Source organism: Meleagris gallopavo, chromosome 12 (assembly GCF_000146605.3).
Source record: "Meleagris gallopavo isolate NT-WF06-2002-E0010 breed Aviagen turkey brand Nicholas breeding stock chromosome 12, Turkey_5.1, whole genome shotgun sequence".
Taxonomy (NCBI): Eukaryota; Metazoa; Chordata; class Aves; order Galliformes; family Phasianidae; genus Meleagris; species Meleagris gallopavo.
In genome coordinates, this window is record NC_015022.2 from 9,570,845 (window position 1) to 9,584,235 (window position 13,391).

General features: G+C 39.1%; 1 protein-coding gene across 1 annotated transcript in view; it reads right to left on the reverse strand.

Annotated features, from left to right (window-relative positions):
* Nucleotides 1-1,538: 1,538 nt before the first annotated feature.
* The window catches only part of CEP152 (centrosomal protein 152), a 20,749-nt gene continuing 8,896 nt past the window's right edge, over nucleotides 1,539-13,391 (reverse strand). The window contains exons 12-27 of the mRNA XM_031555306.1: nucleotides 12,522-12,729; nucleotides 11,017-11,130; nucleotides 10,759-10,889; nucleotides 10,464-10,592; nucleotides 10,185-10,320; nucleotides 9,749-9,928; nucleotides 8,864-9,136; nucleotides 8,332-8,400; nucleotides 7,327-7,977; nucleotides 6,211-6,376; nucleotides 4,849-5,028; nucleotides 4,352-4,433; nucleotides 4,163-4,269; nucleotides 3,480-3,636; nucleotides 3,087-3,190; nucleotides 1,539-2,829 (exon numbers count right to left, since the gene is read on the reverse strand). Of these exons, the coding sequence (XP_031411166.1) occupies nucleotides 2,036-2,829; nucleotides 3,087-3,190; nucleotides 3,480-3,636; nucleotides 4,163-4,269; nucleotides 4,352-4,433; nucleotides 4,849-5,028; nucleotides 6,211-6,376; nucleotides 7,327-7,977; nucleotides 8,332-8,400; nucleotides 8,864-9,136; nucleotides 9,749-9,928; nucleotides 10,185-10,320; nucleotides 10,464-10,592; nucleotides 10,759-10,889; nucleotides 11,017-11,130; nucleotides 12,522-12,729 (3,481 nt within the window). The 3' untranslated portion in view covers nucleotides 1,539-2,035. The remainder of the gene's footprint in view (nucleotides 2,830-3,086; nucleotides 3,191-3,479; nucleotides 3,637-4,162; nucleotides 4,270-4,351; nucleotides 4,434-4,848; nucleotides 5,029-6,210; nucleotides 6,377-7,326; nucleotides 7,978-8,331; nucleotides 8,401-8,863; nucleotides 9,137-9,748; nucleotides 9,929-10,184; nucleotides 10,321-10,463; nucleotides 10,593-10,758; nucleotides 10,890-11,016; nucleotides 11,131-12,521; nucleotides 12,730-13,391) is intronic.

A 13,391-nucleotide genomic window follows, 5' to 3' on the forward strand; every position in this document is an offset into this window, starting at 1 on the left:
AAAAAAAAAGTGGAAAAACATCTCAGCAGATTCAGAGCTCTCTGAAGCTGCCAGTGCAACAAAGGATACAATAAACATTAGGTTAGCAAGGAGCATGTTTTTTGTTTTTTGTTTTGTTTTTTTTTTTTTGCAGATGCATACTTTCTTCATCCAGGAAAGGTTTCTGGACTAGCCCAAGGAATGGCTTAATCTGATAAAGTGGTTTAAACACCTGTTCAAGCACCACTTAAGCAGAGTTTAAGCATTTTGTTTTTTTTAAGGAGTTTCTTTGTTGTTAATAAATCTTGTGCTATTTGGGGGAAATGTTTAAGCAAACCAAAAAAGCCACTCAGTATTGAAAAAAGAACCTCCCCATAGGTTTAAAGGACAACCAGAAAAAACTTTTACCCTGCACGCAAGGCCACAGTTATTTCCTCAGCTGAGAGATGGGAATTTGGACCTCAAACAACCACAGCTCATGTTTGTGTAGGCACAAGCCATCTCTCATGGCCTCATTTCGCTCACACTGACGATGACAAACTCTTCCTTCACCAAAGGGGAAGTGGGGCTGCATTTATGGGCAACGTTAAAGGTCACCAAGAAATTTAGAGCTCTCATTCGACCACCTGACCAAGCCTCCAGTCACAAAACAGTCTTGCTGACCAAGAACCATAACGTATTCTGCCATTTCAGGCCAGCTGGCCTGAAATACAAACAAGCAGCACATTTTTGTAAAGGAAGCTAAACGCATTTTTCTCCCTAAGAGTCCTCCTAGATCTTGCACTCTTAAACACTGAGAAGATTCTGAGATTAGACAGTGCTCTTTGACTGTGAAAGATCAAATAAGAGCATTCTTATAATAGCTAAACATTGTTACACGTGAAATGTATATGAAGAAAATATTCAGCCCTCTTTTACTGCTGCTGATACCACAGAATAATGACAGGCCAAGTAGACTGTCTTGTTTTGTTTTGTTTTTTTTTTTACTGTGTTCCGTATTACCGTTGATGTGAATTGCTGACCAAAAACCAGGCAATTAATTGCAACAAGCATTAACCACACTAGGCAAGCAACACAAATGAAGCCAATAAAGCAAGCAATATAACGCTTGTTTTTCATTACAGTATCCCTAGAAATTAAAATCGTACCCTAAGAAAAACAGTGCATTTCATGGTGCTCTCAAATTCAAACAGGCTCCTAAAGGCAAGCATTTAAATCATCAGGAAAAAATTACTACACTTCCATATTAAATTTGTAGCTATTTAAGGAACATCTGGAATATGTGGTTACCTTCATCTGTATCTTCCTCTGCCCAGTACAATCTGTTTTTTGCTGCACTCAAAAGAAAATACTTGAAATTTCATTTGATAATACAAGTATTTATACTTATTATGAAGACATACACAGGTCTAGAGGGTGTCCTTCAAAATAGGGTAGTCAAGTGAAAAACTCATTTCAAACAACACCTCTCATTGAGTTCTGAAGGAATATTCATAACTACTTCAAAAGATTACCACAAGCGACAGTAGGTTTGTTTTATATAAACACAGCACACTTAATTTAATATAAAAATATATTATTTTTAATAAAAGTACATAATACACTATAAACAGCTATGAAAGCACTGTTACAGAGGTAAACAAAAGTCTACGTTAATATTTCAAGTGATAGTTGCATAGAATTTCTTCATGCAACAGTCTAAACTGTAACATTGGTCATGAAATGGACCCAGTAAAATTGAGTCATTTCCTTTCTTCACACTCACATTTATACTCACTTGAAAGGGAAAATAATGTGTTATCACTGATATTGGTTCAAGTTGTTTTTTTATTTTATTTTTTATTTTAAGTGGGCTATCAGAATCAGCGCCTTGCTGAAGAGACTGGGAATCCCATGCCACTCTTTTCAAAGTATTGTTGCAGCATTTTTCTGTATTTCAGATTAGCAGCGTATTAGTTTGTGTGTTAGCAGAATTTGATTTGTCAGACCCACGAGATGAAATATGATCTGAGTTTGACCTCAGTTGGTCTCTACTGTAAACTATAGTGCTGTTTTTTTACATTGAGATTCTGCCATTGCCATTAGTGGGTTCTCTCCAAGTACCACCAAAATTTTCATGTCCTTCACAGTACACACTCTGCCTCTGTTCATTAGTAGTGGGCTTTTCTTCAGGATACACTGCAGACTTATCAGAACCATCCAGATGCAAACTTCCACTCGCAGAACTCCATTCACTGCAGCTTCCTTCATCCCTCTCAGGAGTTCTGGGAAAATCAAAGTCCTGAATTCTTTCATATGTAGTTTGCCAGGTCCCACGTGAGAGGATACATTTATCATCTTTCAAGGCTGTTCTTTCATTTTTACTCTTAAGCATGTGATGAGCTGATCCTGAGATGGCAGGGCCATTTTTAAGTCTAGCAGCATCTACATTTTCTAACTGTCCTTGACAAGCAAGCGAAGGGACACTTGGATTTGCAAAATTACTAGCTGCACACAAGAGTTCTTTGTCTGCATTTACGACGTGGCTGTATTTTTCTTCTCTTCCATCTACATTTGGAAGAAACTTTGACAGTCCATCTCTTCCAGCATTAACAAGATGTTTATAGATATTCCTATTCTGAATATGTGAAGTATCTGTTTCATGAAGCATATGTTGTGCCTCAGTCTGTCTTGCATCAAATTGTTGTCTCAAGTCACGTGGTATGTATTTCTGAACAACTTTATCATTAGCTTCTTCAGGTGTATTTTTGCCACAAGATTTGCCTTCTATATGGTTTGGCCTAGTTTGAGATAGGCAATCTCTTTTTGAGTATTCTACTCCCCTTGGCAGGTCAGAATTTAAGAGCAGAGCTAGAACAGTAGAGAAGGAAATGGATCAAATAAAAGAAAAATTAACAATGAAAGATTAAAAAAAATTATTAATGAGGGAGGGGGTGTTGGCCTTTTTAAAATATAGGTCAAACAGATTCTCAAAATAAGCAGCCTATGTTTACACATCCATTCAGAAGCTCGTAAATACTTAGTACCTCCCTAAACATCTGATTTTGGTTACTATGTGCATTAAACCTACACAGTGAAGAAGAAAATAAATAAATAATCCAACATACCTGAGCAGGTAGTTTTGCACTGCAATGTGTGTCGAAGAGGTGTCTCAAGTCCTTTAGCCATTGTAACAAGCTTGCTAGCAGCATTCATTATTTTCTTTTCAGCTCTACCGATAACCAGAGAACATGAAAAAAATTAAAGATCTCCAGACTCTGCATTTTACATAAAGGTAACAACAGCAAAAGTTGAAGAATAATGAGAAGACAAGGTGTCAGACAGCTCAGCAATTCTCTGCCAGCAAGCTCAGCAGTGACTCCACACCCGTCTCATCAGATCAGGCCAGACTAACACCTGCGCCAACATAGGATGAACAATGCTACTGGACAAACAATGCTATACTCAAGTTGACAGAATTCTTTCAAAACCAAAAGATATCCAGTCATGCAGGAGCTTACCCTTCCTGTTTCCCATTATCAGTAAGAAGCTGTTGAAGACATGTCAAGTAGTACTTCCGCATTTTCCGTGCCGTCTCCTGGCGCTCTCTGAGAACCTCCGACTTAATCATTGCAGCAGCTCTCTCCTTACTTTCACGGATGTAACACAGCATATCACCTACAGAAACATACTGCATTAGGGACAGCTCTGCCACAGTGGGGAGAGAAAGAAAACTACCATCAAAACGACTGCTGAGTAGACCTGCACGAGGGCCCACATTTACCAGCCAACCTCCTGCCCAAATCCACAAGCTGCTGTGCTCCACAGTCTCCACAGTGCTGAAAGACTCAGAGCCAGCCCCTACAAAGCATCGGACACGACAACCTAATTGGCTCATCCTGCATCTCCATCACCATTTAGCTCATGGAAAACACAAGGTTTGGGACAAATGATGGTTGGTACATCCAAGGCTTGTACCATCTGAGAAACAGAAATTAGTGCAACAAAGCAGGGACTGCATAACAAGGCTTCATATCTCACAGTGAAGCTTGTCCAAGGCAACATTCCCCCCACTAAGAAATCAATTGGATGTTCTTAGGTGACCTGGCAGTTAGACTCCCAGGCCAAGTTAATTGAAGGAGGAAAAAGTACCAAGTAAATGATTTTGGTCACACAACCTTTTAACTAAGCCTCTCGTACTTACTCTTTATCTTGCTCACAGATTTAATGTACTGAGCACGCATTTCTTCCAGCCCTTTCACAGAGCCACAGGATGAACAGGCTTTTGAGACACTTCTCTTGGACAGCAACCTGAAAATAATACAAGTCACACAGCCTAAGAGCAGCCTAGACCTTACAAATATTGCCTTGTTCACATTGCTTTTTGAAATACCTTGGTGATGCGCCCATGTCTTTCAGTTTAGCCTTCATCTCAGTGTTTTCTGCAATTAGAGATTCCACAAGCTTCTCGTTTTCTAGAAAAGCAGTAATGAACCATAAAACAATGTACTTCCCTTCATTCAAGCAGAGTTCAACATAAAACATCACAAACTTCTGCCTTAATGTAGAAGACCCTAATGTCAACAAGCATCACCAGTAAACGATCAGCTGAGCCAGATACAAGCATGCAGGAATCAAACACAGCACATTTTGCAGAAGTCTAAGTAAATGAACCCACTGGACTTAGCCTGAGCAAAACATCAATATGCAAGGCCCAAAGCAAAGACTCAGTTTACAGCCATGGGAGCAATGGTTTCCATTTCACTTTGTTAAAGCATGCGTGCACACACCATTACATCCACAGAAAACTGTATCGAGCAAGAAAGGATATAAATGCAGCCAGTCAGGCCAAGACAATTGCAGCTTTCCTTTCTGACTCACCATCCTTACCTTGGACCTGCTCTGACATTGCTCTCTGCTTCCTTACGGAGAGATGAAGACGCTTGTGAGCAGTCTCCAACTCTCTTTTCAAGTCTTGGCACACAGTCTCTTTCTTTTCCAGCTCCTGGCTGCAGTGTTCACAGCACAAAACTTCCTGAGACCAAAGGTTCTTTCTTGCTCCTTGCTGATCTGAAACAACAAATACTAGAAGTCACCCATCACTCAAGGGTCCCAAACGAATCATATGCAACCTTGCTATTTTCACTCTACGCTAAGGAAGCATACCGTGTATGAGTCCAATTTAAGTAATCACAACAGCCTGGTACAGAACCTGCAGCAGCTCCATTCAAGTCACACAGCCTTCCCAGCCTCAGCACGCTCCCGTCAACAATCAGATGCAGAGGTCTCAAAACAGGCAGCAATACGACACTGCGAGGCTGAACTGCCACTTATCTCTCCCCTTATTTATTTATTTTTAAAGCCAACAGCCAAACAGGGCCTGCTGGAGTCAGCTGAAGGAAACTCGCCCAGCTGGGAAGGCTCACACGCGGCTGCGTTGAGTTAAGCTAAGAAATTTACAAAGACTGGGCTACTTCCAGGGGAGCAATGGCTGCTTTCTACAGCCAGCACAGGGAGCTCGAGAGGCAGAAGGGCTGTGTTGCCTGCATTGTTTTGCATTTAATAGATGGTTTGTTATTTTGGTGCTGAAGGAATTCAAGCCGCGTTACAGGCACAAAGCCAAAGACTCTCTTGGGCTTTCTCCCTTTATGTTGTTCGGTTGCACAACAACTCAAATAAACTGAAAGCCCCAGAGACATTGCTGTGCCTCCCATGAAGCTCTTCCCCAGCTACGCAGCCTCCGGTCCTGCCATAGTGCATGGGACAGCTTTGGGAAAAGCTACAGCGCTCAACCCCTCAGCACGTTTCAAGGGCTGGGAGGGAGGTGGGAGCAGGGAGGAGGAGGAGAGAAGCATCACCTAGAGGATTCACATTTCCTCAGCAACTAAATTCTTCCTCAAAAGAACTGGAGAAACTACCTTGCCAGCTGAAGAATCATTCCTGACACAACAGTGCCCTTGATGCAAAGACACAATTCCTTGTATTGCCTTACAACTGTAGATTTTGGGCTTCAAAGCTCTGCTTTAATGCTTTGCTGCTCCAAGACACCATTTGGTCTGCACCCTGCTCACCAGGCTCAGCACTGGCTTGCATACAAACTTTTAAGCACCAAAGGTGAAATTGTTCCTCTATCTACAATCTTATTATCAGACAAATGCATCTCCCTCTACCATCCAAATGTTCACAAGTTCAAGCCTATCAAGCCTAATTGGATAACATACAGCTCTGTCAGAGTGAAAACAAATTCAATACCTCCATCTGTCCCACTTTTATGCCGTCTCTTCAGCCTTCTTTGTGTTTCTCCTTGCTGTCCAATGCTGTAAAAAGGGGATCTTGCCATATCCCCAGTTTCTCCATCACCTCCTTGCATGCAGGAGCATGCTTCTTTATTTGCATTATTCAGTAGTTTTTCATTTTTCTGCAATTGAAAGAACACTGTCTGAAAATCCAACAAAGAGTGAAACAATATGTTCCACAACATACTACTTATTAAAGCTAGGATGAAGATGAACAAGCAATCCAAAGGACTGTATTAGCTCTGATTCTTGCAATCCAGCTGTATTAGTCTTGAACTAGAACTGAAGAGAGCAGCTTGAATAGCGATGGAAACAGGTACTGTTGCATAGAGAATGGTTACTAAGTGTAATTCCCTGTAATAGCACTACCTCATAACACCCAGAGTTTGACTTTGGAACAGCAGTTGAGCCGGAACAGAATATTAAAGACTCTACAGAAGGCATAGCAGTGGACATCTTTTCAGGAAGCTAAAAAAATACAGACAGAGCTCTGAATATTCTGTATCAGATGAGATGTACACTTTTAAATTTGGTTTATTTTTATATCAGCTTGACTTTCCCTGAAGGCAGTTAAAAAGATTAGCCAAAAGTATGCCACTGCATCCCTGAAGATGATTTAATGAGTAGAAATGCAATATCCAATCACTACTGTACAGTTCTGGGTTTCACTGAACTGTAGAGGAATGCCTCCATTTATTTGCTTGTTCGCTCTGACATACAGAAAGAAATTCCTGAATCACAGTACTATAAAACTAAGAAGTCACTGTGAGTTTTTAAGATGCTCCTAACTTAAGACTGTGGATGCATGTCCTCTCCTAATCTGGTTGTCTTCTACTACAAACATTGAGAGTCTCACAATCAAACCTTACCATATCCTTTAAGTTGCTGGACATGGATTTAGCCCTCTCTCAGAGTTCTAAAGGACTTGTTACAAATGACTGCAAACGATGGATTTCCCAATTCTCTGGATCAGGTGGATTTTACACAGTGAGGGAAAACAGGTATGAATCACTCACCTGTTTTCTCACACATCTCTTCTCTAGCTATTATTTATAATTCCCTGAAATATTACCTCTTTCCACTCTTGCTCATGCTTTTCCAGAATTTTGTAAATTGTCCTTCTGTAGGCCTTTTGTAAGCATGCCTTCAGTTTGTCCTTGCAATGATGATTTAATTCAACAGGAGCATCAGAAATTCTCTCCTCCCAAGAGTGCTGACTATAGGCACTTTTAACTAGCTCTTCATGGACTTCTCTCAACAAACACTCAAGCTCAACCAGAGTCTTCTCCTCGTATCGATTAATTTCATCCTGAAGTCTTTTTGTTTCCTGAGCCTCCCAATCTCGCTGCTTTTGGTCTAGTAACATCTTCATTTCTGCCTCCTTCTGAGCAGAGAGATCATTCACCTGCTTTGCAAAATCCTCCTTTGTTGTTGCAAGAACCTCTTTAATCTTGTTTCTGTGGTCATCTAAGAATGATCGGTAGTCTCTCTCATTTTGCTCTTGTATTTGTGTAATTTCTTCTTGCTTTTCTTTGTTCCACTGAGCACGGGCTTTCGCTACTGCTGCTTTGATAGTCACAGGGATTTCTTCTTCCTTTAGCTCTAATTCTTTCTTGAGAGAAACTACCTTATCCTCAAGTTCTCTAATTATCAATCCAGACTTCTCTGTATTCTCACGCTCATTCTTCCATTTTTCTTCATCAGGAGAGAAAGCCAAAGCCAACTGGTTAACAAGTAAAATAGAATCATTATAAATATATGTATATGGCATATACATATTATATAGCTATATATACACACACATACATATAAAATATACAGAATATATACAGTTCACTGAAAAGTTCATACAGCCTTTAATAAAAACATCATTATTAATGCAAAAATAGAAAAGAATATCAATGTAATACTACACTGGAAACATCATTCCTTAGTGATTCCCTACATACATGCATTCACCCATTCTATACAAGATTTAGAAATTCTGTTCAGAACTACACTTATTTTATGCTACCAGCTTTGCTGCAGTTTCTGTCTGTTCCCTTTTTTGCTTTTCTTGTTCTGTCTCCAGATTTACCTTGTACTCTTTTAGGTCTGTTAATTCCTGCAGCGATCTGGCATGTGCTTGGGTTAAAGCTGCCTCAACCTATAAAAAGATTAAAAACAAGAGTTCAGTTGGGACTTATTATTGCTTATGTTTAAAGAAAGTAATACAATCAGACTAGCTGCATCTAGTGGATTTCCAGATGCAAAAGAAGATACCAAAATGATGAGGATTAAACTATCTTCTTTCCATTAAAATGGTGTAAACAAAATTTAGCTTTCCTCAGTTCAAAATTCCTGCAAAGCTCAACCAGCTGTGGTCAAGTGATAAGTAAAAAATTAGAGCTAGAGAAAAAGTTATATGATTCTAATTATTATTTCTAATATAATAAATATCAACTACTGAGCTTGAAGAAAATTAGAGGAAAAGCATATTTTACTTAAAAAATAAAAAAAATTAAAAAAAAATTAAAGGTGACCCAGTGGCACGTCTAACTAGACCCAGTCAGCATATTGGCACATGAGAGTTACAGAGACTCCAGGCAAACAGGACAGTCATTTGTTACCTGGCTAGCAAGACGTTTACGGTATTTACTTTCGAGTTTTATTTCAAGTTCTTTTAAGGCCTCTTCAGAGGCCTTTTTTTCTTTCAGAGCCTTCTGGATCTGCAGCTTCTGATCCTCAACAATCCTTGCTAACTCATCAGTTGAAGCATCATTCACACACGTTACTCTATCTGTTTGACTGCTGCAGTCCTTACATTCAAACACAGTTTTTTTAACTTCTTCCAGCCTACTTTGCCATTCTCTTTCTATTTTCGCAATGACATCTTCTTTCTTCTAAGGAAAAAAAAAATAGATAGATAGATAGATAGATAGATATAGATTTAAGACATTCTTCCCCAGCATTCTAATATAAATAGAATTTCAATAGTATTTAACAAACAAAGCATTGCTGAAGAGCATCAAAACTTAAACCCTTGGAGGGGCACCTTAGCTGGACCCCTCATCCCCCCCCTTTCCCCTGCACCCTCCAAATTACACCCCCGCTACGCATTTGGTACAGAAGGGGTTCTTTATTTTTCTTCCTTCTTCTATCTAGCTTCCACGGAGAAAGATGTATAACGAACTTGCATAGGAGGACTGAGCCCAACAGAACAGAAAGCTGAACTTTTGACCCTCAGATTAGGGCAGAAAACTGCTGTATGTTACAGCTGTGATTACATGCTGCAGCGCTACTTTATAAAGCCTAATTTTCCAAAGATCACAATCAGCTGTAAAACCTACTGACTTCAGAGGCTTCTGAAACAACAGCTCCTCATCGACCACTTCAAATGCCAGAAGAGCAATACATAAGACTACCACATGTACATATCATCCTTCTCCAAAAAATAAATAAATTCATCCAGTTAAATTAACAAAAAATTAAAATCCCCAGTACAAGCTTCACACCTCTTTTTCTTCCTTTTCCCAGTGCACTTTGGCAAACGCAACCTCCTTCTCAATCTGCACTTCTTTTTCTTTCTGCCACTGCCTCTTTGCTTCAGCAATAGAATTATTGTATCTCTCCTCAAGCTCACTTCTCAGAATTTTAAGTGATTCTTCTTTTTCTTCTAAAAGCTGTTTCTTGAGCTAGGACAAAAACCACCAGTAATTAATAACAATAATAATAAAATAAAACAATTAAAGCAAGCTTTCACCAGTGAATGATCTGTCTTTAGGAGCCAATATTTTAGGGAAGGATAACTACATGAGAAGGAGTAGCTGCAGGAAGAGTTACCAGTACTGTATTTTAAACCAAGTCTCTGCCCTGAACCATTATAAAGTTGGAATACACAAGAGTGGATTCATCTTAAAAATACTTCAATATGATATGATGCAACAATACCTTATCTTCTCTCATCTGCTGCTCATGTGCAAACATCTGTCTTAAAGTAGTTTCCAAGGTGTCCTTCTCACCACAGACTGCTATGTAACATTCCTTCACTGTGGTCATCTCTCTGTTCAGCTCCTCTATGGTAGCCCTTCACAGTACAAATCACACATTAGCATTCCATTTTTAAACTCACAGGATACTAACTGCTTTGAAAGAGCATTTTAAAAAGCACTAAGGGCCAGACATGAAGCACAGATGTTTCACAGCACTGAAAAAACTGAAAATGCTTACTTCAGCTGCGAGACTGTCTCTTCATAACTTTGAATAAGCTGCTGTTTTTCTGCAGCATACCTCTGCATCATGTCTTTCTCAAACTGGGCTTTTGTATCCTCATGGTGTTGCTGATATGTTCTTTCACACCTACGATTTCAAGAAAGGAAAACACTGCCTACGTGAAGAATCCTCTTCAAAATAGGGTTCAGCTTTTGTTTCAGAAAGAAGCTACATTTCCAAAGCAGACTCTCCTCATGAACACATGCAGGATCAAAGTTCACAAAAGAAACTAAACAGTGTTAACGGACTTAACCTGTCAATGGCTTCTTGTTTATCCTCATCAAATTCTTGAACCATCTTTCTCATCTGACAGCAGAGATCCTGGTTTGAGCTTCTCAGTTTTTCCTCATTTTCTTTCAGTTCTTCAATAGTCAAAGCATGGTTCTGCACAAAAAGGAGTCAAGGAGCAGGTGAGCTTTAAGGCATCTTCTATAAATGCAGATTTGGGGTTTGATTTGTTTTGTTTTTTGTTTGTTTTTTTAAATAGGAATGCAAAGCATTTTTGTCTCACCTGAACTTCTCTAAGCAAAGTTTCATTTGCCTTTCTGAGTCTCAAAACTTCTTCCTTAAGATTATCAGAATCTAACAGACTGGCCACCAAAGCATCGTTTTGATTTGTCACTGGCTAAAAAATAAAATTGAGATGATAACTTTCGAAAGGTACGTGCACTCTAGAAACAGATTCCTTAAAAAGAGTTACAACTGTATTTTACTTACAGAAAGCAAAACCAAGCAAGAAGGAAAGTACAGCAGTGCAATAACAGTATCACTGTTACTCTTGAAAAGTTTCATAATGCTATTCCTAAAAGTACATACTTGACATTGTGTTTGTTAGCTGACTGCTGTTATCCAGCTGAGATTAGACCCCTGAAACAAACTATATTTCTGTCCCACACCCAGGTCAGAACACACAGATTACAAAAGAGCTTATTACAACTCCAGTCACATCACAATTTGAAGTTGTGTGTCTCTTGACCACGTGATTAACATTAAAGAGATTCTGCATGTATCACAATTTGTCTGGGTCGAAAAGGACCTTTAAAGATCATCTAGTCCAATCCCTGCCATAGATAAGGATAGTTCCCACAAAACCATCCCTTCTAACCTGACCTTGAATACTTCCAGCAATGAGGCACCCCCAACTTTTGAGCAACTTGTTCCAGTGCCTTGCAACTATCATAAAGCAAAGAATTTTTTTCCTTGTATGTAACTTAAATCTATTATTTTCTCAACTCAAAGCATTATCCCTTATCCCATCACTACATGTCCTTGCAAAAATCTCTTCATCTTTCTTATATGCAAAACTTAAGTACTGAGAGGCTGCAACAAAGCGCCCTTGGAGCCTTCCTTTCTCCAGACTTAACCCCAGCTCTCTCAGCCTTTTTTTCAAAGAGAAGCTCCAGACACAGGTGCTCCGGCTCTGAACATTTCTGTGGCCCAGTCTAACAGGTCTATGCCTTTCTTGTGCTCCAAGTCCCAGAGCTGGATGCAACACTGAAGGTGGGGTCTTACAGTGGTAGAGTAGGTGGGGAACAATCACCTTTCCTTAGCCTGCTGGCCATGCCTCCTTTTATGCAGCCCATGAAAGGACTGATCAAATTAGAGAGCAAATGCCATGAGAAAGCAATGTGTTTTACATCACATCAATTACACCACCACTGGGATAAATAAAACCTACTGCCCACAGTGAAATTTAGCTTTTGTTAAAAAAGCACAGTGGCTTACTTGCCTGCACTATCAGGAAAGTAAGTTACTGTATCAGAACTCACTTAAAAAGACATATTCTGCCCAAATTATGCTATTCAGTTTCTTTCTTTCTCGCCACAGATACAAAACAAGGTATCACCAAAGCAACAATATTTCCCTTAAGATCAAAGACAAATGTACTTAATTGCTATGAATTACTACATAACTTTTTTTTTTTGTCCCGTTTTCATAAGAAATTTTAATGTTGCTTTGGTTTATTAAACCACAGTATAAATTCCAAGGACTTGAAAAATATGTGAAAGAACAAACCTCCAACTCTTTTGATGCTTTTTCTGCTTTCAACAACTGCTTGAATTCCTCTAACTTCTTCTGGCAATCTTCAAGATCATTTTGTAATTGAGTAATTTGGTTTCTCTTCGTTTTATTACTGCTCAATAAGCGTTCCAGTTCAGCTTTTAATTCTACAATAATTTCATCTTTAGAGAGTTCTTTATCCATGTCTCTGTTCTGTATTATACTATTAGGGAAAACATAACCAGTTCAGTATTTAGAAAACAAAACACTTATCCAGAAGTCAGTCTTAGCAAGAAGAGCAAATGATACTACCACACAGAAGTTCAGCTCTAAGAAGTATGAGTAAAAAGAATGAGAGAACATGAAAACAAAAGCCTCATGCTTTTTCATTAAGCTGCAATTAACGTACAGAAAACACGTTCGTTCTGCTGTTTCTCCCAGAAGATCCATTCTCACATGACACAAAGTACTTCAAGATGACTTGCTATAGAGACAGCATGGGCATGAAGAAGTAACATGGAATCTTTGAGCAAAACCATGAACACAATCCATACAATTGGTAAAATAGTTATCCGTGAGCATAATCCATGCAAGCAGGAAAATAGAATTTTTCCACAGTTAAAGATATGTCTGCCTGTTGTCGAGAAATTCAGTGGCACTCCATATGCAGACCAATTACTCAAGTATATTGCTACATTCCCTATAACATATTTCAGATTTTACAAGAAGATTTAATGAAGCAGAGTTCAAGTCCCGAAGAACACAAGGCTAGTCTCCCATGCCATGCAACAGACTGCTTCTTAAGCATCACAAGTGAAAAAACTCCTTACTTTGTTGCACATCTTAAATGCTTTCTACTGAACTCTCATGGCAATTGATTAAAAA